This window comes from Fukomys damarensis, unplaced genomic scaffold (assembly GCF_012274545.1).
Source record: "Fukomys damarensis isolate Sample0158 unplaced genomic scaffold, DMR_v1.0_HiC HiC_scaffold_10, whole genome shotgun sequence".
Taxonomy (NCBI): domain Eukaryota; kingdom Metazoa; phylum Chordata; class Mammalia; order Rodentia; family Bathyergidae; genus Fukomys; species Fukomys damarensis.
In genome coordinates, this window is record NW_022900922.1 from 29727810 (window position 1) to 29755215 (window position 27406).

General features: G+C 44.1%; 1 protein-coding gene across 2 annotated transcripts in view; it reads left to right on the forward strand.

Annotated features, from left to right (window-relative positions):
- Nedd9 (neural precursor cell expressed, developmentally down-regulated 9) overlaps positions 1-27406 on the forward strand; it is a 107444-nt gene that overhangs the window by 63397 nt on the left and 16641 nt on the right. Inside the window, exons 1-2 of one of the 2 annotated variants that reach the window (XM_010622859.3) lie at positions 523-665; positions 16267-16710. In XM_010622859.3, the coding sequence (XP_010621161.1) occupies positions 654-665; positions 16267-16710 (456 nt within the window). In that variant the 5' untranslated portion in view covers positions 523-653. Of the gene's footprint in view, positions 1-522; positions 666-16266; positions 16711-27406 lie in introns of those variants that run through there. The other variant, XM_019207324.2, reaches the window with a different exon arrangement.

The window sequence follows — 27406 nt, forward strand, 5'->3', positions numbered from 1 at the left end:
GAGAGAGAATCAGCAGAGAGAGAGAGAGAGAGAGAATCAGCAGGGGTAGTTAGTAAAAAGGGGCCTGGAGACAGAAAACCTTTTGTTCCCGGGGTTCGTCTCATGTAGACATTGTGAGGTGAAATGGCTTTGAAATGAAATGGGTTTATGAACTAGTTGCTAGGTCACAGGAAGAGAGACTGTCAGACTGCTTTTGTGAATTTGGATTCTTTAAAATTTAGGTTAATCTTAAAAGGAATGTACCTCCTTTTGCTGGCTTCTCTTTAAAAAATTTTTTTAAATTTTATGGGATGGGGGGGTTGCAGAGGTCCAGGACAGTTCCCCAACTTCTGTTTTATTTTCTGCCCTTTTGATAATGTGAAAAGAAATGATCGCATTACTAAGTCTTTGTCGAGAGTTTTCTTTAGAAGTTAAAGGAATGGGCGGGGCTTAACCATTACCTTCCCTCACCAGCCAATGATGGGGTGGTATGCAAATAAGTCCGCGTTCGGACAGCCTCAGTCAAAACAGTGAGCTCAGATACCCGGGAAGGCGCGCTGCGCGGGGGTCGAGCTCAGTTGCTTTCAGCACCGCGCTCCATGGAGGGGCGGACACTCCCGTGCTTAATGCTGTGTAACTAGTGCAGGACCACGGCTTATTTCAACGCAGCGGAAATGAAGTATAAGGTAAGAGTAGCTCGTGCCCGAGCTTCCTCTGGACGCTGGCGGCCGTGCCTGCGTGTGTACCACCGTGATAACTTTTGGTACTGACGGGCCCGTTGTGCGACGGGCTTGGAGAGAGCGGGGTGGGTCTGGGTCACTGAGGTGGGCAGGCGAGGAGAAAAACAGCCTTTCTGATCCCCGTCCATCTGCTCTGAAACCGGTCGGGGAAGGGACGTGGTGAGAAGTTGGACTTCACCACTATGCGCGAGAGGGCGTCTCTCACTCCTACGGTTCAAGTCTCAGCGGCTCCCCCCAGAGCCTGGCCTGGCCTCCGCTCGGAGCCCTGAGGAATGGAATCAAAACTGCCCAGACTCCTAAAGCGGAGTTTTACAGACTTTAGTTGGCTTAAGCGTTTGGTCTAGGAAGCCGTTTGCCACATGCACTTTGATGGGAGAAATTGAAAGTCCGTATACTATCATAGGACTGAGGGCACATCCTTAGGTGGTATTGGATGTTAGAATAAAGGAGTATTAGTCGTTTCTTGAAAACATTTTATTGGGGTTTGGATGAGCTGAGAATAGGAGACTCGGGCCGGTTTGTTGTTTGAATCTTACAGTGTCAATTGCAGTACTTCGGTAACATCATTTTCCAGTGCACTTTGCACCATAGCTTATGTGTTTATTCTTGGCAAAAGGAATACAAGTGGTTTAGCATTTCCCATCCAAGGAAGCAAATGGCCCCCAGGAGACCTTGGCCAGTACCAGATGGCAATGAATCGGGTCCATTCTCCCACACACACATCCCCCCATCCCCGTATGAATCCTAATGCTTTTAAACAAATTGCTATGCTTACAAATGATTGTTGGTAAGGTGGCTATGCATTTAGGTTGACCATTTGTATTATCTGGTCTTCAAGGATTGTGCTAACAGTTACTTTGCTTTCTCTGAATTATCCAGTCTCTGGACTACCCTTTTTTGCTGTAAAGTTATAAATACTTGTTGTCACTAATGGCCACTGGCTGATCTTGGTGATAAATCTTTTGTTCAATAGCCATAGATCTTATTCAGTTGTGATGCATGAGTTACAATTCTTGAAAAGGTTACGACTCTCTGAAGACACAGATAGCAGTTATCCTGTACTATCGGTTTTCCATTATCTGCCTCAGTAGGGGAGATCAGAAGAGAAGATAATCCCGAAAATTATTAATATCTGATTTCAGGATACAATCAGACATAGATTCTTCTACCTGGCAGGGAAGTTCTCTTTCTTGAAGTGGTTCACTCCCTGCCAACACAGTTTCTCTATTTAGAGCAGAAATAGGACTGGAGTGATTTTTTTTCTCTCTTCTTCTCTATGTTGCTGAATTAAAAACTAACTTACAGAGAAGAGAGAAAGTATGTTTGTACATTTGTTATTAGAAAGTCAAATGGCTGACATTAACCTTGAGTTCTGCAATCTAAAAAGTGATACAAGTGACAAAGTCTAAAGTATCACTTCTGTTCAGTGACCTCATCGTGTTTAGCTTTACCCTTTATGGAAACATCATGTTGTCAGTCAACATCATGTTGACTGACAGGGTAAATTGCAACTGGCATTCCCAGAGAAAACCCGCCTCTCTGCTGAGCTTTGCCCATGTTGAATGCTCTGCCAAATGGTATAACTATGTGATTTTTATTATTTTGTGGACACCACCTGCAAAAATACTGGCTTTTCCAACTAAATAAGGTGCCAGATTGACACCTTATATTGACTATAAAATGAGGCAATAAGGTGAAGCAATCCACTTTTCCTTTAAAGTCTAAATTTTCTCTCTACTATAATAGTAGTGGAGTGACTATATTAATGGAGATCTACGGTGACAATATGGGATTTTCATATGTAAATTCTCCTCCCACCCCCCACCCTGGGATTGAAGAAGCCTTTCAACACTGAGCTATATCCCTATTTCTGTTTATTTTTCATTTCGAGATAGGGTCTTGCTAAATTGTCGGGTCTGGGCTCCAATTTGGCAATCCTTCTGCCTTGGCCTCTCAAAGTGCTGGGATTACAGGAATGAGCCACCTTGCCTGGCTTAGAGACATTATTTTTATACCCATTTTGCATGGTAGAAATTGTGTGGCCCAGAGAGGACATGTAATTTATCTGATACCCCACAGCTAGTGAAACTGGATTTGAACTAAGATAATCTGGCTCCAGAATCTATGCTTTAACTACTTTTGTGATAAAGAACCATCTCTGACCTCCCTAAAACATACTTCTAACTAGTGTTTTCTACTCCCAGAAAGTTCAAGATTATTTCATTCCAACTATTCCTACCGGATAATTATTTTATTTAGACAGTAACTCTACAAAGCAAAATGAAATGCATGCTTGGCAGTTGTTTAATTTGAGCCACTTAGGTAGTGAAACCAGATGATTATTAGATTGTAAAATCCAGGAGTCAGGAATTATCTCTTAAACACTATGTTACTCTATAAACTATAAATTTAGCACTGACTTAAAATGCTCATTGAGAGATTTATAAATCAGGCCATAAAAAGTTCCTTGCTGTTGTTAACCAGATGATCTGGTTTGGCTACTTCAAGGATCCTAACTAGAGATCAGGCAACTGCCACTTGTTTTGTCCATTGCAAAGGCAGCTCCAGGCCAGCTAGCAATTATTGTCAATAATCATGAGGACTGAGGAATGTGAGCTATTACTTGAGGTAAACTGTTTTGGTAGGTGCATATGGAGCCTATTTTTACTTTATTGTATGTTTTTTATTTGTTCATAGGAAGGCTGCAGTTAGGCAGAAGTATTTAAGGTTTTATTTCTTTGAGAAGAGATTCAGTCTGTGTGATAGTAAATTGTGAGGGCTTCATCTACTAAATTTTCCACAGAGATCCCCTTAATGAACAGGATATGTTCCAAATGGGAGGTAGAGGGGGGCCAGGGATTTAGCTCAGTGGCACCGTGCCTGCCTTGCAAGCACAAGGTGTAGGCTTTGAAGAGAGTCATTTCCGTTTCTTGTGGCTTAAAGCTCTGTGATGTTGGGCAAGTTAAGCTCCATGAGCTTCAGATTTATGTGTAAAATAGGGATAATAATGACCACCCTGCTGCTATTATTCCAAGGCCCAAGATAATATATGAATGTAAAGTATTGTACTTAACTGTATAAAGTACTCCCGGTGCATGACAAGTAAACAAGCTCTGCTAATATAGTAGCTGCTGAAAGATGTCAAAAGGACAATGTGGCCTCAGGACTTGGTGACAGGCTTATGTTCAAAGCCCAGTTACTGGGCTCAGTGGGTTGAGTGTTGTTGAGTCAGCCATGATCCTGGAAGCACCTTATGGAAACTCAGATTCCAGACAAGAGGAGCTAACAGTGCACCTACGGTCCATGGCCCTGCTTCCTAATCTGTTACTGACTTGGTTTCTTCTTTGTTACTAATAAGACATGACATCCCAACACAGCAGAATCTTTCTCACCATGGGTACTCAACAAATATTAAAGTCACTGTGGAATATATAAAGTACACACACACAGATAACCATTTTAAAGAATTTAACATTGCATAGTATACTACAGGTGCATGGGTTATGTTTCAAATCTTTTTTTTTTTCTAACAGTATAATTTTGGCAAGCTTACTTCACACCTCTCTTTCTTTACTAATAGGATGGGGATAACAATACCATTCATTAGATACTTATAAAAATATAAGTCATCAATTTCTAGAGCACAGACATTTAATAAAAGGCAGCTGTTAGATAAGATACACATACGTAGATACACACGTGGATAGGGAAATATTCTATACATAAAAATTTAAGAGGAAACATTCACTAGAATTGTTGACCCATGACAAAAATACCAGTGAGGAAAAAAGAAAATTATTAATCAAAGGTGCATCCGAGGAAGAGGAATTAGGGGTTCAGGAATGAGTGGTCCCTGCACCTTAAGTCCCATTGCAGGCAGAGTGGCCACAATGTAAAGTAAAAGGTCTTAAATATCTATGTCTTGGGTCATTTTAGCGTTAGAAAGAAACCTAGACAAACTGGTTTAGAATACCAGCCAGTACACAGTAACAGATAGACTTAACTAGCTGCCTCCCTACCAAGATACAGCAAGGGGGATGTTGGAGAAGAAATCCAATATTTCCAACTTAAAATGCCAGCCTGTTGCCTAGGCAGTAGATGACTGCAAAGATCATGGGCATGGAAATAAGACAAAAAAAAAAACCAAAACCCAAGTCTTGTTTATACTTTGTCAACAACACACTCTCCATCGTATTTACTCTGAACATTCCAACCATCTCCTGGTGGTAATTCTTCCCAGCTAACAAGGACTTTTGGACTGCGGACACTGCAGATTCCTCCTCCTTGGCACCTTCCCACCCCCCCCAACCCCTCTGGAAAGCAAGAATCTTCTAGAAGGTTTTGTAAACAGTGCAAGCCAGGTGAATTGAGGCGTGTCACTTGATAACAGATAGAACTGGCCCTCCAGAAAGCATGGATGGCGATCATATATGACAGCATTTTTTCATGGCTGAGTTGGGCAGCTGATTGTGCAGATAGTAAAATTGCCAGTGGAATGTTGTAAATATATTTTCCAGGGCCCTACCATGGTCTACTAATTAAATCCCAGTATATTCTTTAAAAAAACAGCTAGCCCCTAACCCCCACCTGTCTTCCCAGCCTTCCATGGTGTACAGTGGTGCTTAGCAAGTGGTTTATGATCCTTACCCAAAGGCTGGGTCCAGTGGTTTGGAAGTCTCGTGTTTCTTGGCATATCTTCTTGGTGTTGCAATTAGAATTCCTCTTGATATTTCTAATATGGCAAGGTAACGTTATGTTACCAAAAATGTTCCTTATGTGAAATGTAAGATGGAAAAACATGAATATGTAAACGTGCAAGCACTGCAGACCACAAAAATGTTTGCTAGCTCATTTTGAAATTAATTTTAATTCCTTTCTTTTGCTTGGGGGAGGGTATCTGTGACATTCAGTGGAAAGTTGTACTAACCAAAATACACAAGGTTCAGATCTCTTTACCATCTATTTAGATTTAACCAGATCTCTTTGCTATATTTATTTAGACATTTGATGTGTTGTTACTACTCTTCCTAATCTCTTTGCTTTAGTGGAAACCCTGTGCTAGCTCTCTCCTGTAGTCAGGACTTGGTCTTTATCTCACTGCACTCCCACCAGCCATGCAGCATGCAGCCATGCAGTCTTTGAACTCAAAGACTCATCAGAACTCTCTATCCCCAAGGCTCTGTGCTCCACTAATAATAAAGAATGAGTTGGGTTTATTTGACTCCCCAACAACCTCCCCTTCCAAAATGATCATAAAGTGAAGGCCAGCCCCCAGGGAATGGCCATAATGTGCACCTGTAGACACGTTCTTTTTTGGAGTTGGTTGTCTTTAGTGCCAGGACTTGTTAATCACTTACTGATGGGTATTTTCCTTGTTGTTCCTAGTCGTGTGTAGTACGACTTAGAGATTGGCAGGAAATGGGCCGCAGACCAGCGTAATGGCTGTATTAGCACAACAGCATCAGAATAGCAAAACTGACACCCTCCCTGGACTGTTCCCTGAGATAGAATTTCAGCAGTAGTCTCTGAGTCTCAGAACTTCTTTGCTGAGAGTCCAGTGTGAGGAGGAGAAGAAATAATAGGAAACAGGTAGCCTTCTTTCTCTTAAGCAGCCATGCCTTATGAGGCAAGATTTCTAGGCACTCTCGCAGAAGCCCCAAGACCCTGGGAATATATCTCATTTGCTTATAAAGATAATCTTGTCTACTGGAGAACATGTTCATTGCCTGAATTACAAACTCTTACCAGTATCTTTTCTCTCTTTCAACTCAACTGAGGCAGATACATTAGCAAGAAAAAGACTTGTATGCCTAGCCTTTTTTGGGGGGGGTTAGAGTCTTACCATTTCTATGGGTATGGATCCATGTTTTACATGCCAAGCAGTGGGACATTTGGTCTGACAGTGGTAAGGATATTAGAAACTGGAAACTCTCAGAAAGTTCAGGAACACAGGGTTCCTGACCTGCTCCACAGGTCAATCCACTGTCCGGGGCATTGCCCCTTCTGGCAGTCTTTTGCGGGAAACTAAATGCCTTTTTGTAAAAGTGAATTTAGTCAAATTCTTCATAGAGAGAGTCATAAATAGCATATTCTTGTAAAAAAAAATAAGGTGCACCCCCTTTTCTGCTCGCAGAAATAGACACCTTGAGAAAGCGAGCAAGCCTGTTTTTAAAATCTGGATTTGTTTGGAACACCTGAGAGTGTGAACTGCTGAGGGGGATTGGATTTCAATTGTTCCCGTTTTTTTTTAAACCTGGCCAGGTAGCCCCTCATTTCATAGCCTACAGCTCTGAAGCAAGCCCTGCTGCCCTTATTAAGATCTTAATTACAGATGCAACTTAGTTCGTTGCTGAAGGGGAAGAATTTCATTCTCTGAACTTTGTCTGCTGTTTGGTGTGGTAGGTGTAGTCATGATGAGATCATTTCTGGTTTGTTTTCTTTTCCTGGAGGAATTTTTTTTTCTGAGGGGGAGGAGAGTGGTTAAGACAGTTTCATGAGCTCATCAGAGTACAAGTCATAATAACTGTGCTCTGATTTTATAGAGATCCTGTCTTCTGAAGAGATCAGAGCATTTAACATATATAATTCCATGGGTCCTGATGTTTTTGTGAAGAACATATCTATTATCCCCGTTTTACAGATGAGGAAACAGAGGAACCAAGGGTGGAGATTTCATTTTTGTTGCTTTACAATAGGAGAGGACTGAAGCTAGACCCTTGTAATTCACTCTTGTGGCCCTTTCTCCATTCAGGGTTTCTCTCTTAGCACGGTTGTCCAAGTAATTCTTTGGTGCGGAGCCGTCCTATACCACTGTCTGATATTTAGTGCCTCCTGGGCCTCTGCCACACATGCTGTGACACACACACATACACTGACAACCAAAAAATGTCTCCAGCTATTACCAAATGTCCCTGGTGAACGAAACTCCCACTACTTGAAGACCACTGTCCAAATCTCTCCTACTTCCTTCTGCTTAAAATTAATTATCTTACTGGTTTTTTCTGGTGGAAGCCCAAAAACACATCCGAGAAAGTTTCTGCCACAATTTTATCATGACTGAGGCTGAGCTTAATTAACGGGTCTTAACCAAAAAGTACCTTCCTCTTCCAGGATTATTCCCAGTTTGCTCATGTAAATACAAAAAATACTAAGAAGCATAAGATCTCCCTCAAGTAAAACCCTAGAGCCATCTCCAAAATTCCTAATTCTAGACATACTCCTGTGATCCCAGCACTCTGTGAAGCTGAGACAGGAGGATAGTAAGTTCAAGTCCCATCTGGGCAACTTAGTGAGACCCTGTCTCAAACTGAAAAATGGAAAGGGGTGAGCAAGGATTCAGTCCCCAATTCTGCAAAAATAAATGAATAAATAAAGCTATAGATTCTCCAAGAGGCTTCTCTCTCCAGAGATACCTAATCTTGGAACATGCATCTAGAACTACACCATTAAGAAAGCTATTTTATTCTCATAAATTGCTGTACATCGTGTACATGTAAGAGCTCCTCTGCACACCCAGACATCACACCGTTCCTTTGAGTATGGCTTCTGTTCCATTTGCTCCTGCCATCTTTGCTCCCTTCCAGCAGAGACGCTACAGCTTCTAAAAGTTTGTCCTTCTGGCAGATCTGCAGCAGCAAAGCATACCTCCCAGTCGAGAGTGTGTAGACCCAAGTTTTAAAACTCTTTGAGGACCTCACAGGTTAAGTAGATAATGGCAGTCGGTGACCAAACTCAGGTCAGGTGTCATCCAAAACTGTCCCAGCAAGGGGCAAGATCCCCCAGTTTGATCAGCGGGCTTCTGGCAAGGAGACACACAAGGCTTGGATCAGGGTGTAGGTTTGGTTAGGGCTGCACACCTTGGTGCAGGAAGGGAAGATAAATGGAAATGTGAAACTAGGAAATCATTTCCTTTTCTCAGGTGCTTTATTGGATGCTATAACTTGTGCATTTGACTTTTGAGAAAGGATATCATTTTTGGAAATATACCATAATAGAGTGCATTGGAGTTGAATGCTTCTTTATAACTTAATTCTCATTCCTCTTCCCTGGGTACCTGGATTTTAGAGGGCTTTGTCTAGACAGGCAGATAGATATGATCACTGCCAGCATTGTAACACTGGATAAAGTCCAGATGGCTTATCGTTAATAAAACCTATCTTTCGCATGAGTGGGTGTCAGTCCTTCAGCATTATATGGCGCCTGTCAGATTTATCTAGGGACAGAACCCTGAAAAGAGTTTGTTTTGGATCTTCTGCCAATATTCTGTACTGAAAGCTATCAAAACCAGGCAACCTGGGACAAATGCTTATAAATTCCAAGGCTTAATAGCAACAGTGCTAAATTCTAAGATGCAGAAGACTCTCAGGAAGGGCATCCTGGTGATGCAGAGTGTTGATAAAGAGGAGAACCAGATGCTATCTCAGATTCTGCTATTAATCTAATCAAAGACCCTTTGAGCAATAAAACAAAAAGACTGGCCTAGAATGGTCCTTTCTTATTTTAAAATACTACTCTAGTCAGCTCTGGTCAAGCCATGGGTGATTTCTGGCCCTAATACTCATAGGAACGTAGATGCTTTTCTGCCTTGTTTAGGACCCTTAGAAAATGCTTCAGTAAATCAGTAAATCTCAAAGACCACAGATAAGTAGAAAATTGAACTTTCATATACATACATGTTTATGATTTATGACTATTAGACTTGTGGAAGGAAGCTAATTTATTTCTCTTGAATATTGTCAGCAGTCAGGTTTGTTTTCTGACATGATTAGCTGTGAAGCTGCAGGCATACGTGCACACTCATCTGTTTATCCATTTGCAACTTTTCTTACACGAAGCAGAGATTGCTCTAGGCTTTGGTTTCATGGTAAACAAATAGCAGGGTATGAGTACCTCTGTCCTCAGGCAACCTAAAATCCAAAGAGTAAGAGAAGGGAAGGAGAGGAGCCCAACATGTGCAGAAACTTTTTAATCTCACAGCCTTGCTGCTCTTACTAAGCTGAAGCTCACAAAACTGAGGAACCCAAGAACATTTGAGGACTGGGGGCAAACTGAATAGCATGAAGATTTAGAGGGAATTCACAATACTCATGTAAGCGTTGTGGCAATCATTAGGGTTTAGAAAAAGCATCCTCCAGAAAAGAAAAATGATTGGTTGAAATGCCAGGGGCAAGGGGAGTCTTTGCTGTTGAAGGCTGAACATGGTTGCCCGGGTGTTAGAAGTCATGAGAAGCAGGACCTCGTGTGACCCTTTACCGTTGTCTCAGTGGGCTCATTCAGGTCACCCAGTGGAATGTGTATCATCAGAAGGCCGTCGACAGCTATTACTCAGATCAGACATAACTTCTGCCCTTGAAAGTTTCACGTCTGCTATTTAGGAATATACTTGCAAACCGACTTATGAGAAGGAAAGGTTTGTTTTTGGCTCACAGATCCAGAGGTTTGAGTCCATGGTTGGCCTGGTCCCATTGCTTTTAGGCCTACTAAAAGCTTAACTAGAAACATTCTAGTGAGAGGAGGCGGTAGGGGAAAGTTTCTCACTTCATGGCAGCCAAGAAGGAAAACAAAAAGGAAAGAGCCAGAGGGAGAGAAAGGAAGGGGCCAGGGACAAGACATACCTTTCTAAGGCACACCCTTGGGGCTGGGGATTTAGCTCAGCGGTTTGGTGGCCTGCCTTGCAAGTGTAAGGACTGGAGTTCAATCCCCGGTACCAGAAAAAAAACAAAAAAAAAAACCTCAAAGGCACAGCCCTCATGACATACTTTCCTTCAAAGGGCCCCCCCCTCCTAATAGCCCATTCCCATGAGCTTATCCTTGGAGGTTCCAATCCACATGATCCAGTCACCCCTCTAGGGCCTACCTCAGAGCACAGCAGCATGGAGGATCAAGCCCCTCAAAGCATGAATCTGTGGAGACCCTTCATATTTAAACTACAACAGAACACCATTCAAGAAACTGGACATCCCAAACATTCAGGCACAGACCTAGATATAAGCCAAGTGTTCGAAGAATCAAAATCCTGACACTTGTAGACATCCCCTGTTGGATGACAGTGGCTCACTCCTTCTTCAGCCCCCTGTGTCCGAAGGCGGTAAGGTGGGAAAGGAGGAATGTAACTGAATAGTTTGAGGGTTCTCACACCAAAGCTGATTTCCTTTAGAATGCACAAAAGCACAAGAGCCTTTCTTTTTCTCCCCCAGCCTGCCCCAGGGCTGACCCTGGGCAGCTTCCTTTAGGACTGATTTCCTTGACAATGGCCATTTCCTTTAGTGAGTCTGTTTCTCAGGATCTGTCCTCTCTCTGTCTGTGTGCCTGGGCAGAGGAGTCCACCACAGTCCAGGGCAAATGTTTTGGGGGGCTGGGTACAGAAAAGTTATGTCGTCAAGCATGGAGCAGCCCTGAGGCCTTGGCAGGATCTCCTGTATAAATATAGAATGAAGTAAAAATAATAAGAGGAAGCCGGGCCACTGATGATGCTATCCATCTTAGTGAGTGACACACCAGCCATTGTGTCTCATTTCTCTTCAAAGAACAGTATGAATGGTCATGGAAACTACACGTCACACCTCTCTCGATTGGGAAAAGCAGATAATTTCCCTAGCAGTAGGAGTAAGACGCTTTCTTGACATTTTGATAGCAGTGGAAAAAAAGAAAAGGTGGGGGGAAGGCATTAGAGACGGTGGAAGGGAGAAGCCTCCATATGCCCTATCTCAGGACTGGCCCTTCTGGCCCATTTACCATCTTCCAGCACCGCTTGGGAACCAGGAACAGCAGAGCTGCAGCGTTCTGGCAAAGTCTGTGAATGGCGCTCTGTGACCTACCTCCAGATGCAGATTGCCGCACTAAGAGAGAAAGCCTTTAAAGAGGCCATTGTGTTTCTTCGTGCTGGGATGGCCAGTTCCTCTTGGCCTTCCTGTTTGCTCAGTAGTTACGAACACTGGATTCAGGGGGGTCAGGCTCCCCATCTGCGTCATTATCCTGTTTAAACAGGGAGGGGCAGGCCTTTCCTGCTGCTGTCTCCCATCCTCTGCCTGTCCAGCTTGAGTGACTTGGAACCCACCATTTTTATCTTTCTGCTCAGGTCGTCTGCCTTCCATGCTCCCATCTGAAGTCTTGAATCAAATGTCTTGCTGAATTCTCTAGAAACCCAGTTTCAACCTCACTGCAGAGAACCAGGAAATCAGAGGCCAGAATCCATTTCAGTTTAGCAGACATGGGAATGAGCTTGTATTCTGTTTCAGACACTGGGCTGAAGTTCTGGTATGTGCAGAAGGAATGAGACAGCATCACTGAATCAAGGAGTTTCACAGTCTTGAATGGGGCCATCCAAGCCATGCCACAAGGAAAGGGAAACAGATTCTGGACAGATAATTATTGTGGTCATATAGACAATAGGGTTTTAGCAGGAAGAGGTCCAATTCAAGAGAACCAGGTGGGAAGCAATTTCTAATCTGGGGCAGGGGGTGCAAAAAGGGGTTGAAAGGTGGCAGGAAGGGGACATGCAGAGCCTTCTCGAAGGTTTCAAGTTGTGGAAAGAAACCTCGGGCTCCTGCCTGGGGCGGCTGAATGCTCTGTTAACAGAGAGCCAAGCGGGCAAGCATAAAAGTTTGTTGTTTGCATACGATGAGTTACAGAACAAATGACTAAAGATCTAACTGAAAAGCCTTTAGTTAGACAACTGGAGAAGGGACTGTAGATTTGGATATTGTCTGTGTCGGAATGCCAGATGCCCTTGCAGAGATGAGATTTCATTTAGAGAGCAAAGGTGTAGAAAGGTGCAAAGGAGAGATTCCTTGGGGAAATGGCGGGAAATCTGTGATGGAGAGGGGAGAAGCAGGGTTACCAGAAAAGGGAGAGCCTGGGAGTGATGCTGTGAAAGCCAGGAGCTCCATGCTAGATGGGGTTTGTGATCCTAAATACTAGTATCCAACCTGGAGTAGAGCAGCAGCTTTTATAGGGTGTGTATTTGACTTCACAAAACACTTGGACGTAGGAGGCCTGGCTACTCATCCCAGTCCTCAGACTTTCTTGTCAGGTGAGTTGGCAACTCATTAACTTCTTGAGCCTCCCTTTTCTTATTGGTGAAGTTAAAAGAGTTGGACTGTAATTGTTTCAGGTTCCTTCCACCTTTCAGGTCCTGTGCCCTACCCAACCGGTCTGCCCTAGCTGCCTTTCTAACTGCCAATCCTAGAGGCTCCCTCCAGGTGGGTATAGAATTACATAGCTCTCTTATCTCCCTTGATTTGTTTCTGTGTTAACCTTTCCTCCCCTGGAGATAAATATCCAAGGGGCTGGGAGGTTGAGAAAGAGTAGATCTTGAATAGGCAAACTGCCTCTCTGGGGTTTTTCTAAAATAGCCAGATATCAAGGATTTCTGCCTTTGCTCTAATGAGAAGCATCCTTCCTTTTCTCCTAGTGGAAGAATCATTAACTCTTGGTCTGCCCACTTAGCAGTTAGTGTACTCTTGAATGAGATCTGTTGTGTTCCAGGTGAAGAGGATTTGTGTTTTATGTTCTTACTGAGCTCTTGACCCAACATCAAGTATGTTCAAAGGCTGAGCTCCTTATTCATGACTTTCTTTGCCTTCCAATGTATTGTACGCTGTTGGGATTTATCCATAATTTATCAGGTAATATCCTTAATCCCATCTTCATTAACACTGTTAGTCTCTTTAGAAAGTCTCCTGAATGCAACCTGTGCTGTCATTATTGTTGTTTGCAGCAATACACATAACAGCATCCTTAGAATACCACAGTCCTTGATAGAGAAGCAAGAGGAGGCAAGACAGTGGGAAGCCTGGAGCCCAGGGGCCATCAGGCAAAGGAAATCAAATAAATAAGAGCTGCTTAGAGCCTGTTAAGTCTCAGGCATTGTTGTAGCACTTCAATTAAATTAACTCACTTAAATTAACTCACTTAAACCTCCGGCAAACTCAAGAAGGCTGTGGTTCTGTATAAGAGGGTGGCTCGGTGTAGAAATTGCTTCTCTGTAGGCTGCGCTACAGAGGTTAAATAATGCCAAGGCTGAGGACGGCCATCCACATGTGAATTGGTGTTGCTGGTTCCAGCTGTCAGCAGCCACACCAAGCTCTCTTTCTACATACGGATCTCTATGCAGTGGCAGAGACCCCAGGGAAGTCATGTTGAGGGGTCAAGAGAACTCATCTGCAGTGCCCACCTTGACACAGAGCAGAGGGCCCTGCAGACCTCCAGGAGCAGCTCCTGAGGTTCCTATAGACACAGGGTATGCAGCCTCCCAGGTGGGGCAGGTTACTGGGACAGGAGACAAAGAGCCTCCAGCAGGACTCCCGGGGATTTCTATCTGCCTCTAATCAAGCCCAGTCTGGCGCTCTCCTCAGTGCCTGTGGTGTCAGTGGAGTTGGAAATGACCCAACTCCAAATGCCTCCCCTGATTTCTGCTGATTGAGTCTGTATCCCTTTGCCTGTGCACTGTTTTCTGTTTCTCTTCTTTCCCTGCTCTGTGGCCAAGATAATTGTACAGCTATCAACCCTCAGCTCCCATCCGACTGGCCCCAACTCTGACTTCTGATTTCATCTAGGGGCTTCCTTACCAGCCAGTCCTAGGTACTGTGGATGGGCCTGGGAGAAAGAGACAGAGACTAGAGTGGCCAGTACCCTCTCAGCTATCCAGTCACAGCACAACCTGGGTGGAAGCATTTCCCTGAGATCGTTTTGGTACAAAGGACCAGAACTGTGTTCTCTATAACTCTATGACTTTTCTATGAAATTACAGAACACCCACAGATGAAGGAGAAACAGGATATTTTAGGATCCTGACACATCTTGGAAAAGTTTCACCAATGAGGATAGGATGTTACTTGATTGTATCGTTTTGAATGTGAACTTTTTCATTGTTAGAAGGAACCCAGGGCTTCCTAGAATGTAACTACTAAGTAAGGCTTTCGCCTGAAACACAAACTCCACAGTTTCCTTTTAGCATCCCTTACAGTTCACCTGGTAGGTAGAGAATTCCAGGCTGTCATCAGCCCTGTGAGGATTTGAGTCCTGTTCTGGGAGACCATCACGCCCTAAGCTTCCCCCGGGTTGGCACCCGTGACCCTATCACTCTTCCCTATGTTAAGTAGCTACACTGACTGGTGAACAGCAGTGGAGTAGGACCTCTTCCTAACCCTGACCACACACCTGGCCACACCATAGCCGAGAACGGCCTACTGTGCTAGTCCTGTGCCTACAGGCAGAGCACAGAGATAATTAACGTGTGTCCATTTTAAAGAAATAAAAAACATGAGGCTGGAAGATCGAGCCCACATTTCAAGAGAAGAAAACAGGGGACCAAATTCCAAACAAAAACATCCCCAAATTCCACAAATGCGTTCTGGTATTTAATAAAGTCACAGGCGTGCTCCAGCCAATCAGCAGTTCTTTCTTCCATAAATGACCCCACTGCAATGACATTAAATGCATGCAAACATTTTAACGAAGCACTAGAGAGATAACTTTTCATTTTCCAAGTGCCTGCGACGAAGTTACAATGTCGCCTGACTTCTCCGTGCACTGGGAAGGGGGCAGGCATGCGGGAATGGCTGCCCGCTTGCTGGGAAACGTTCCTAACGCCAAGAAATGAGATCTGCAGAGCCTTTGAAAGCCTTCCAGGAATGTCAGCACGTACTGCCTGCCCACTCTGCTGAATGCCTACTTTGGCTGTCTGCTTAGTACTGAATGTGCCAGACAGGCCTTCATACAAAGACGGAGAGTGTTTCGGGCCCAGGAAAGGGGGAGGCAGAGTCTTTTCGATGTGAATGGCAAGGTTCAAAAAGGAGGTGATAAAGGGGCAGAATGAGGAAGGGTCCTCAGGAGAGGTATGAGTAAAAGACCAAATGAGAAAGAGCTGCCATCTGCCTCTGGCTCCCTACTGTCCAATCTGTAGACACCGACTACTGTCACACGATGAGCATGCGTGGGCATCACGCCTCGCCTCTCTGCCTTACTTGTCAGTTCCCCCATATCCAAGGGCCTCTCGATTACCTGCATATAAGATTGTGTAAGCCCTGCCAAGGCATATATAAGTGTACTTCTGTTTGCTTTCAACACTTGATATAAACGCTATTTGTGGTGTGTTATTTGGGATTTTCTTTGAGTCTTTTTACCTCCAGTGTATGAAAAAAATTGAGAAATGCCATAATGGAGCATCTGAATAGGTTGGAATATTTTTTTCCCCGTAAGCTCACTTTTTAAAAAGAAGAAAAATGTTTTGCGTAGTGAACCATTCGCTAACTCTTTAGCGGCTACTCATAATTTCTTGGCACAGTGTCAACCACTAGAGGAAAGAACTCCTCTGGTGTTTCGAGGTTTTCCAAGGAGGCAGTCTGATGTCATTGGTGGCAGACACAGCATGTATGTATCTGTCTTTTGTCTACACCATCTGTTTTTCTCCTCATAGGCTGTTGTTCAGATTTCTCTTCACTTTTTCCAGGAACAGTTCCTCTCCCTGAAAGTGTGCGTGGGCTCTAGGTGTTAAAGGGACTGAGCTAACATTCTAACGTGGTTTCTCTCTGTTCTTTCTTCCTAGAATCTTATGGCAAGGGCCTTATATGACAATGTTCCAGAATGTGCCGAGGAGCTGGCCTTTCGCAAGGGAGACATCCTGACTGTCATAGAGCAGAATACTGGGGGGCTAGAAGGATGGTGGCTGTGCTCCCTACACGGTCGGCAAGGCATTGTCCCTGGCAACAGGGTGAAGCTTCTGATTGGTCCCATGCAGGAGACCCCATCCAGTCACGATCAGCCTACTTCTGTACCCATGCACCAGACCTTTGGCCAACAGAAGCTCTACCAAGCTCCAAACTCACAGGCAGTATCTCGTGACACCATCTACCAAGTGCCACCTTCCTACCAGAATCAGGGGATTTACCAAGTACCCACTGGCCATGCCGCCCAAGAACAAGATGTATATCAAGTGCCACCATCACAGAGAAGCACTGGGTGCACCAGTGGTTCCCATTTAAGTAAAAAGGTAAGTGACTAACTGGAATTCTGTTCCTACATATTTTTCTTTCCCACCGCATTTGGAGTAATAAAAATGTTCCCAAAACAGTACTGCCAAAATGTAAATATGCCAACTGTCCTAATGGCATCATTTTTGTATCATTTTTGCCCTTTTATCAGTCAACAAAACTTTCTTGAACTACCAGGTACCAAGTCCTATTTACTATAGCTCAAGTTCCTGTGTCGTTCTGGGTCCTATTGGGTCATAAAATTATTTCTGTCCCTCTTTCTGATACATCTGTTTCTAGACCTGCATTCTGCGCTCAAATAGCTTCCAGTCTTTTTTTATTTCCTCCTCGAGTGGTAAAAGGCACTCAGTCTTATACAAGTCAGTGATGCAGTAAGGATCCCCATTGGCCAAAAGCAGAATCATGACCCCATTGACATGTTTGGTCAAAGAACCTACCAAAAGTAGAGGGAAACAGAAGCTGAGAGTAGGTCGTGGCCACAGACTCATTCCTTAAGCTTGAAGTTTAACTTAGCTAAAACACGTAGATAGTAAGAGATGTGAAATAATTCTTACAATAGTACCCAAAGCAGCAGGTGAAAATAGTGGAGCTTGGGTATTTAGGAAGATATCAATTTTTTTAAAGAAAAGGGTGGTGTATTAGTCAGCTTTTCATCGCTATAACCCAAGGCAGTTAACTTTATGAAGGGAAAAGGTTTATTAAACTCTCAAGTGTTTTTGCTATTCATGGCCATGGCACTGGTGTTGGCTCAGTTCTGAAGCTCTCCCAGCTTCAAGTTACATCATGGTGGAAAAGCATGTGTGTGCAAGAGCTTACATCATGAAACAGGATGTCAGAGAGAGAGAGAGAGTGGGTCTCTCAGTCCTTTCTGAAAACTTCCACCTGACTACCTGGCTCTTCCCACCAGGCCCTGCCTCCCCAGAGGACCCCCCCTGGAATCCAAGACTTTAACCACAGTAGACTCTTAGGGGACCTTCAGACCACACCCAGACTATAGCAGGTGGGGTGTATGCACATCCATAGTCGTTATAATCCCAAATACCATAATAATTTAAGATAAATAGAAATGTGTTAATTAAATGATAAATGTTGAACATCTAGTATATTTTTGTGGCTTGTGATGCAGTGATGAATTAGAGAGTGAACAGAGCCTTCATGGTGCTTACAGTAAAATATAATACTGTCAGGTGGATGTACACGCAGTGAAGAAAATAACAGTGACTGTGTGGGGACAGCAGCCAAAACCGAGATGATGCTTTTGCACACATTACAAAGGGGTTTTTTTTCTTTTAATTTATTAGCATATTCCAGTGGGTCTTTCAAAGTTTGGTATAAAGAATGGCCCCAATTTAATAGAATAAGAAAACAGCTCCAAATTATAACAAGAAGGATGGATTTTGATAACCAGAAAAAGCTTGTTGGCTTTCAGAACACTAAATGTAGATGTGCCTTGCCTAAGAGAATCTACTACAAAGTCTGCATTTACAAATCCCTGTTAAGCTAAGGAATATCTATTTCCATGATATTAGAATGTACTGTCGGAAAAATGAGGGCATAGAGATTTATTGTTGGCTTCCTTTCAATCACAAAAGTACTAATACATTTTTTAATTACCTTCTATACAAAAAAAAAATGCTGTTAAACAAAACACTTCTGACATAATTTGAGTATGTCCAATAAGAGGAATTCTTCAGGTGAATAGCTCCCCCGCCTGAATTTCCCAGGGTAGCAGTCTGTGGCTGGAGATGACTGAGCTGTGACCTATCCAGTTCCCTCCTCCCCAAGAGATTCAGATGCAGAGGGAAAGCCAAACCTGGCCTCTATCTCCAAAGAGGAGAAGAACAGTTGCCAGGTGTAACTATAAGTAAATAAATAACTTCTCTCATTCTTAGTCTTGGTTGCTTGCAACTTAAAAATAGCTCTCCCTCCCTGGGCTGAGCTGGTACCAGGCAGACAGAGGAGGCCAGAACAGGAAATGCTTGGCTGAAAGGTGTTGAGCCCAAACTTTCGTCACAGTTTATTTTGGCAGGAAGGTGACATGTTTTCCTTTTTAGACTCAACCTTTTCAGGTCCAAGTCCGAGAAGTCTGAAACTTCAGACTTCTTCCTGTTCTATGTGCTGTAACTGTCCTGTGGACTTTCTTCTGGGCTCTCACCCAGTCCAAGGGCAGAAACTTTTAACTGGCCTTCCCTTGATGTCCAAGGGCCCGGGTGCTGGGGTGACTCTGGGGGACTTGCACTCCCGGTGTGTTGTAAAGTCTATGCCGAGGGGAATATTTTGTGCCTAGTGCAAGGCAGAGCCACCCACCTTCCAGAACGGACTCTGCGGCCCTGCAGGGCACATTGGCAGAGTGGGAGCACGGGTGACGCCTGGAGCTGGGGCTTGAGGCAGCTGAAGTCTGGGGTGGCATTGTGGCCATGAGGGAGGTGCAGAAGGGTGGTCCTGGCTCCTTCTGCCAAATGCAAGTGCTCTCCAGATGCCCTGAACTCACCTTGAGAGCATCGAAGTGTCCCTGGGTCCCTGCGATACGTAAGCTCCATCCACTGTTCCCTGGACCATGGCGTCACACTCCCACTCCCTCCTTTCCTTTTTCTTCTTCCTCCTCCTCCTGTCCTCTCCCTTCTCCTCTTCCTCTTCCATTTCTTTTCTTTCCTCCCCTCCTTTTCCGCTTTTCTTCTTGACTTCACTTTCTCCTTACATTCCTTTTTCCTCCCTTTATCTCCTTCCCTTTGTCTCTCTCTTCTTTCTTCCTTCATCCTTCCTTCTTTTTTTCTTTTCTTTCCTAGCAGAAATGATTTAGCTGCAAGAGGTGATTTTTAACTTCCCAGGAAACCAGTAGTAACTGCTTTTAAAGCTCCTGCCATCTTCCTTGCACAACATCTCCTCAGGGCCTGGCTCTCCTACCGATGCCTAAAGCCAAGGCCCCACCAGATGTCTCAGTGCGGTGTTATGTATGTGTTGTTTTTCTTTGTTTTTGAGCTTACTTTTACTAGTTTTACTGAGTTGGCAAACAAAGCAATTTGCTTCTTTTCTCTTTCAGTTATTTTTCTTTCCTCACTTGCTCATTTTCAGGTCTAATTTCTCATCTGTAAAATAGTGGTCAACCTGGAACTAAGTGTTCCTGGTGGCTTAAGCTATTGTCCTCAAAAGCTGTTCCACAAGAAAATGAGGAGGCAGGGGGACCTTGTTCTGAATCACTGAGCTGTAGGGTTAGAACTTTAATGAACACGGAGTCACCCAGAGAGGTAGAGAAGGTTAGTTTAATACAGACCCCCAGGTCCTTCCCCCAGATTCAGCCTCATGCAGTGGGTCTGAATGGGGACCCAGGAATCTACATTTTATCAAGCTGCTTGTGTGGTTCAGTGGGAGGTGACCCAAGATTACACTGATAAATACTGTAAAGGGACCATGAAGGCAACTGGAAATGTTCCAATCTGATTGCGACTTGGGACTTTCCATAGTTCAAAATTCCCTCAATGTTGCTGCAGACCGTGGGCTTCTGAAGTTTTATTCAGTACAGTTTTTTCTACCAATGAATCGTTTAAGAAAAAAAAAAAAAAAAGCCAGTGAATTCTGTTGAGCGTCATTTCAGCTTTGCTTTCTGGGAAACTTCTGACACGTCACTTCCCAATGAGCTCTGAGAGCGCAAAACACCCTCCATGAAGCAGGGAGATATCAGGCTCTTGAGACAGTCTGGGCCCCAGGGTTTGCTTGACTTCTGTTTCTGGGTCTTCATAGCCTCTCTCAGATCTGTACAAAGCGGGTAACCATGTTTCCTGCCTAGGGCTGATGGGAGAATGAAATTGAACAATACATAGAAAACACCTGCTTAAGTGCCCAGCAGAGTGGAGGCTTAAAACCCGAGCTGCCATCCTCGTTTTGCTTTCCTTTCTCAGAGTTTATTTTGCTCGCCTCAGCCTTGCCTGTGTTTCTAACAGTGCACCGAATGTGCACATACTGCGTTACTGCCAGCACTTATGCTCTGCCTTGGAGCCTGTAGCTCTCTCTTTGCTCTGCAAGAATTCGGGGCGGGGGTGGAAAAGATCTCTTGGAGCTATCTGGAAATCATACACACTGACACCTTTACTTAATCTCATTGGTCTTTTCACTCTGGGTTTTCTGAGCAGGGCCGTTTTTTCTATTAGGCGCTGTAGGCAGAATGCCCAGGACCTGCGAGAGTATTTGAGAGCTGAATAAAAAAATGTTTAAAAACTTCTGGCTCCAAAATATGAAAGGCAAAAACTGCAAAGTAGAAATTAACAAATATTTAGACCAAAGTCTAGGAGACAACATCACAGCACTTCATTAATTGTGCTATTTAGGGCTATGACTATTCTATTACATTTGAAAACAATTTGTAAGTAAGATTTTTTTCCCACTTTGCAAAGATTTCTAAATATGCATCTCGATTGCCAAGAACTCATAGGCAATTCTAAATTAAATGAGTTACTCACAGTCAAATCATTGAAAGGCCATATTATAAAGGGGGAAAAAAGGTAGTTAATGTTTTAAAAGCAAAAAATTCTACTTCAGATGGAATGGCACCTCCAAATGCCCAAAACTCAAAGGTTAAAAAATAGCCTCATTTCTTGGCTTCAGATACCAGTAAAACAGCAACTTGTATACACTGTCCTTATACTCAGTCTACACAGAGAATTATGTGTTTCTCTTGTGTTCTTTGAGCCGTTAGCTTTTTGTTTGTTTGCTTTTTTGAGCCAAGTCTTGATAAGCTCAGGACTTAAAACTCACGGCAGTCCTCCTGCCTCAGCCTCCCAGGTGCTGGGATCACAGGCATGTGGCACCATGCCCAGCCAGGCCTGTTGGCCTTCATTCTAACTGGTGGAATTAGATTGGCCTTGCCTCCGTCCAAGGATCAGTAAACTAAGCTCCAGTGGGAGCTGTGGCTGTTCTTTTGCATTAGCTGATCACATAGTTGAGTGTGGGCACATAGACAATGGATGAGTGGGCAGGGGCGGAGCCAGAAGCCAGTGAAGATGACCTTTAAGTTCACCACTGAAAGGTTGTTGTGATCTTATCACCCACCCACGTCACACGGTTCTGATCCACCAGCCAGGTCATTACCCTGGGCTGTGCCAGATGCAGAGAATGTACAGCAGTTTCCTACCAGCAGGGCCTTTGAGAAGTTACCACCATTCTCTGTAATCCTGACCCTGTGCGCCAAGTACACACCTGAAGCAAAGTCTGAGTGATATGAAGCTGGGCTGATCCAAGGGCCTAACTCGGTGCATTTTGCCCAAAAAAGATGCAAGATTAAGTTAACTCTTTTTCAGTCACCTTGAGAGAAAAACTAGACTTTTTCTACTGAGCTTCAGAGTTTCCTTTTCACATGCTATGATTGACCTAGCATGTTTTATCCCCTCTAACCTACCTTGAACTCCTCCTCATCCGTTAAAGCGCAGTGTAGCAGTCCTCACCTCTGCTTTCTCTCTGTATATTCATTCTGAGGTACAGGGGACAGAATCCAGCACCTCCAGCATACTAAGCAAGCACTCTACCGCTGGCTCCACCCCCTAGACCAGAGCTTTCTCTCTGCAGCCCAGAAGTTTCTTCGTCCTATCTGGTCCTAAAATAGGTCGTACACTTCACTGGTCTCGAGGGAGCTCCTGGCACAAGAGAGATGCAGTGGCTTGCCTCACTCTGTGTGCTGGTGGAGACTGGGCAGGTACTGCTCTGAGGTGGCAGTGAGAAAACTCCAGAATGTTAAGAGTAACCAAGACCTGTGATGTCATGTCTAAGGAGCATTTCCTGCCTTGCAGTATAGTACACGGCCATGTGCTGGCAGGAAATGATTCAAAGGTTTTAGCCAGGTCTTTTGGACTCATTCCTGAAAGGTAACATAAGAACCAGAAATACCTTAGTTACAATGTCTGTACCTTCTTAGACACTGAGTCATCCCGAATTACACACAGACACACCACACACACACACACACATACACACACACAGAAATACCCATACACGCTGGCGAAGCAACCAGTGCTTCCCTGATTAGAATTTGAGGCATTGTGAAATCTGGTTGCCTACAGCAACATGCAGATACCAGCCAAGTAACTGCTATATATATTAAGCCGCATGATTTTTCTACTCACAAGTAAAAAATAGATTTAGAGGAAATGAAAGCTCCCAGAGAAGATAAACTCTTGACTTCATCTCACTTTCTTTTGTTCCCCGCCTGTATTGTACACATATACACACAGCTTAAAACATACTTCCAAGGCAAAAGCCACCTTCAGTTTATCCACATATAAATTCAATAAAGTACAAATATATTTCGGGATTGTGCATTTCTATATAAAGATGAACCTAATTTAAATAAATCGTTTTTTCCTCAGTATATAGTTTGTAGGGCTTATGAGGAGAACTGAAATTTGATTTAAAAAGTCCTCCCTTGAGAGTAGAGATGCATTTTAAATCTTACACAGACCTGGAGGTCCTTAGGCACGGAAGGGCAGGACTTGATGAGCTCACTCTGCAAATGAAAAGCTCTCTCCCCAGAGGAGGTCACCCGCACCAGGGGAGTGAGGAGCGGTCACACATGCTCAGAAACGAACAGAGGTCCTTTGTGTTTGGTCAGTGCCACGGCCTTCACACTCAGTTGCACTTTGTCATAAAGCTCATAGATAACACACCTTTCTAAGAGTGCGTTAGCAACTTCTGAGCCCTACACCAAGGCAAGCCGAGGTCAGTCTTCCCTTCTCCGTGACTTCATGCTGAGTGGCGGTGCCCATCAGGTGGGATGCCCAGGCTCCTGTGAAGTGCAGCCAAGTGGGTAGCACGCTCTCTGAGACGGAGAGAAAGGATGAACTTGATTCGGTGATAACAGAGAGAGTATTGGTTGGACACATCTTTAAAAATAGACTCATCTGAGTACATTGTACAAAATGCAGAACCAGAGAAAGTCAAAAAATCAGAAGCACTGGGTTCTACAGAGCTGAGCTCTAAACCTAGCTGTCAAGATAGCGTCTGGAGAGGTGTCCATGGCTGTGGGAGAGGTACAGGTATGACAGGCACGGAACTGTGGGTCTGCGTGAAAAGCCAGACGTGGCTCAACGTTTGGGGAGACCAAGGCATCCACTCTCTAGAGAGACGCCACACCGCACCTTGTTGTGACACAAGCCTGTAGCAATGCCTTAATTACATTGATTTATAGGAATAATTTTTATGTTTGACTTTCTTCCTTTCTCAGTACTAGGGATCTAACCCAGGGCTACTTTACCACTGGACTTCCACGGTAGCCTTTTCTGTTTGACACAGGGGCTAACCAGGCTAGCCTTAAACTTGTGACCCTCCTGCCTCAGCCTCTGCTCCAGGAATTATAGGCATGTGCCACAGCACCTGCTTAATACTTGGTTTTCGTAATTATGGCGTGATTACACCAGCTATTTCTTAGAATAGTTTTTGTTCACAATTTTACTGGCGATTGACTTGCGTGACCTTTAGCAATGCTGTTATTCACTGCCTCCATCTCATTCTGCAAGATCATTTTAGATCTACAGTAGAGGGAAGACCTTAAAATGCCTCTGAGCCTTTACTCCATGCTGGGAGTGTCTTGTGCATGATCTCATCTGCTCCTCACAAGGTATAGAGGAAGCATCTGAGAAGTAAGTTAATGTGCTGCCTCTAACGAGAGCCACATTGGTACCGGAGCCCACACCTATCTAACTCCAGTGCTAGTGATTTCTACGTCCTAGCTTCTGGCTGATGCTGCAGAGCCCTAAGAGGGTTCACTGAGACGAGAGCGAACCAGCTCCCCAGAATCCTGGCCGCTTAAAAGCATCTCGTTGGCCAGAAGAATTAGTCACTGCAGAAGGCGCCCACCTGAGATCCAGGGAGTAGCCAAAATGCTGAAGGAGTTGGGGTTAAGAAATACGGGAATTTCGGCCATGCACCTGTGGGGAGTCAGTTTCAGGCCAGGCTCATCCAAAAGTCCTGAGTAGATCATTTGGGGGGTATGGAGACAGATACCACTGAGAACAGTGCTATGTTAGTTTCCGCTGCTGTGTGGAAATACCTGTCTTTTCAAATGCCTTTGAATTGCTCCCAATGGATGACTTCGATACATCAGATTGTAGTTAAATCCCCCAAAATAGATTGGCTGGTGGAGCGGTGCCCCCCAAAACATAAGGTGCTTCTCACAACATAAGTTGTGTTTCTCATACAGGGAAGTGACTTTTCTTCGAAAGTATTTACTTGTAACATTTAAAAAGTAGTGAGTTTCTTCAAGTAAATGTCTCAACGTGTGATGCTAGTGTAGGTGACAGGACATTGAGGAAGGATCCTCGGCAGCTGAGCCCGCTACCCAGTGTACCCGCTCAGCTCTCCTACGCATTCTGTAACCTCCTCGCGCTTTAGGTCTCTCTCTCTCTCTCTCTCTCTCTCTCTCTCCTCTCTCTCGTGTGAATTGGTACAGGGAAGCTGGGTTCTCCCTCATAGTCTTTGCTAAACGTTTTCGATCTGGACATCCTACTTTCATTCTTTCCTGGTCTGGTCCTGGACCCCGAAAACTTGGAGAAGGAACCTCATTAAGAAGGATCCTGCCTGCTGTGCTACCAAATGCTAAGAAAGCACTTACCTTGGAGCTCAGTGCTTCTGCTATTTCCCCATCTAGTCTCCTTGTGTGGACAGAGGTTCTTTGTGGGGCTGCTGTCTCCAGGCACGACAGCCGCCTTCAGAGCTGGCACTATCTCCTGTCAGCCACTGCATCTTTCCTCCCAACTAAGCTGTGAGAAATCTTCTATTTGAGAGGAAACCATAACAATAGGCATTTGGGTCCCCAGATTCTCAGCTCTTAGCTCTTACCCTCTTGCCCTTGTAGGGCATCTTCTTCAAATCCATTTCAAAGTCTAGATTTAGTGCACAGTGAATTTACTTGGACATCAAAAGAGCCCAAACGCTTGTGCTGTTATAGATTTCATTGAAAGGAATATTGCGGTCCCCTGGAGTATAAAAACGGCTTTTCTCTACCCAGCTGTCTGGAACTGTGCTCAGCTTGGCTCTTCCTAAGAACGACCTCAGCCACTCGAGGGACCCAGATGTCATTTCCCACCGCATTCTTTTGCATTCAGTGCCTCTTGCTGCTTTTGGGGGGCTTGGTCAGTCCATAACTAAATATTACTTTAGCACTCTCTGTACAAAGAGTTTCCTGAAAGCAGTGGGGGTCACGCGAGGAGCTCCCACAATCAGGGCACTGTTTGAACTGTGTGGTTGCCCGCACAATGCTGTGTCAGAGGAAAGTGACCCAAGAGCCCTTTCCCCCTTCTAGGCTTTCATTTGTGACTTTTTCTTCATCCAGGGAAAGTGGCTGGCTGTGATCTTGACGTGGCTCGAAAAGATTAATGCTAGCATAAAATCGGGCATCAGAATGTCTTTGAAAGAATGTAAATCACCTCTCAAAACCAGACAGGTTAAAAGAATCTCCAGGAGCACAGAGAAGCACTGGGAAGGGTTAACCCTGGAGGTGGCTTAGAGGGTGTATTTTTAAGGCCAGAGTCAGTTTTCATTATATTGTTGCTATGCAAGTAAATAAATGAGCTCACAGCTACACCCAAGCTTGGCAGAAAGAATTTATAGAGAATTAATAAACCCAGGGTAGGCAACGTGTGGCTTTTCCTCCAGTCATAGAAAAGCAAGTAGTATTGTTGGACTTTAAACAGACAAACCTCTGTAACTGTGATTCCTGAAGACTAGACCCCAGACCTAATGGGTGGGCAATCTTTTCTTAGGGTTTTCTTTAAAGGGAAGGGGTCAACTAGTTCATTTATGACAAAGAGGTTGTTATAAATACTGCAGTGATTCTGTTAATGCTTTTAAAAGACATTTAAGTGAAATAAGTTCTTTCTAACGAGCACCCTGGGAAATGTAAATATTCTTCTTAATGCACAAAATCCAGAGAGATACTATGAATAAATATGAGAGCTGGAGTTGAGGGGAAACAGATAGGCTGGAAGCAGTCTAATTTTATTTTCTAAGTATGCCCCCAAAAAGCAAAATAATGACTGCTAATGAGTGAAACACACTTGTGGATTCTGACAACCTCAGGTCCTATTAATGGCAAAGATAAAAATGTGTGCTGTCTGTTTCCATAGTGTAGTGGTTATCACATAAATGTGTGTTGTCACCGGCACCAATAACCATCGGGCTTCTCACCAATCACCCAGTATACTATTTCCTGAGCACCAGCTGGGTCACCTGGTGCCTGCCTAGGCCCTAGGGCAGGTCACTAGAAGCTGGTGACGCATATTCCTGCTCTGATTGGGCTCTAAGTGAACTCTGCCGCTAGGTCATCCAGAGGACAAAGGCCACCTCTGATGTTGCTTTGGACACTGCAGACCTGGACATGGAGAATCATGGGTCACAGAGATGAGCTACAAAATAGAACAGTTACAAAAGTTGTCGCTGTTGTAATGCTTGCGTGTTGTCATTTTTGGAAGAAAACCCTCCTGAGAATTCCTTAATATTTTTTAAAATTTTGTGAAAGTTATAAAAAAAAGTTTGTGATTTTTGTCATTTCTCTAAGCACAAAGACAGATGGATAGATCAGAATTATGAACAGAAATATAACAGAGCATGGCCAGTGCTTGTGTTCTTCCTGTACCCTCTATTTCTCATCCACTCTACCCAGCTCTTCTTTTCGATGAGTAGTTTTTTTGTCCTCTTTTTTTTTTTTTTTTTTTT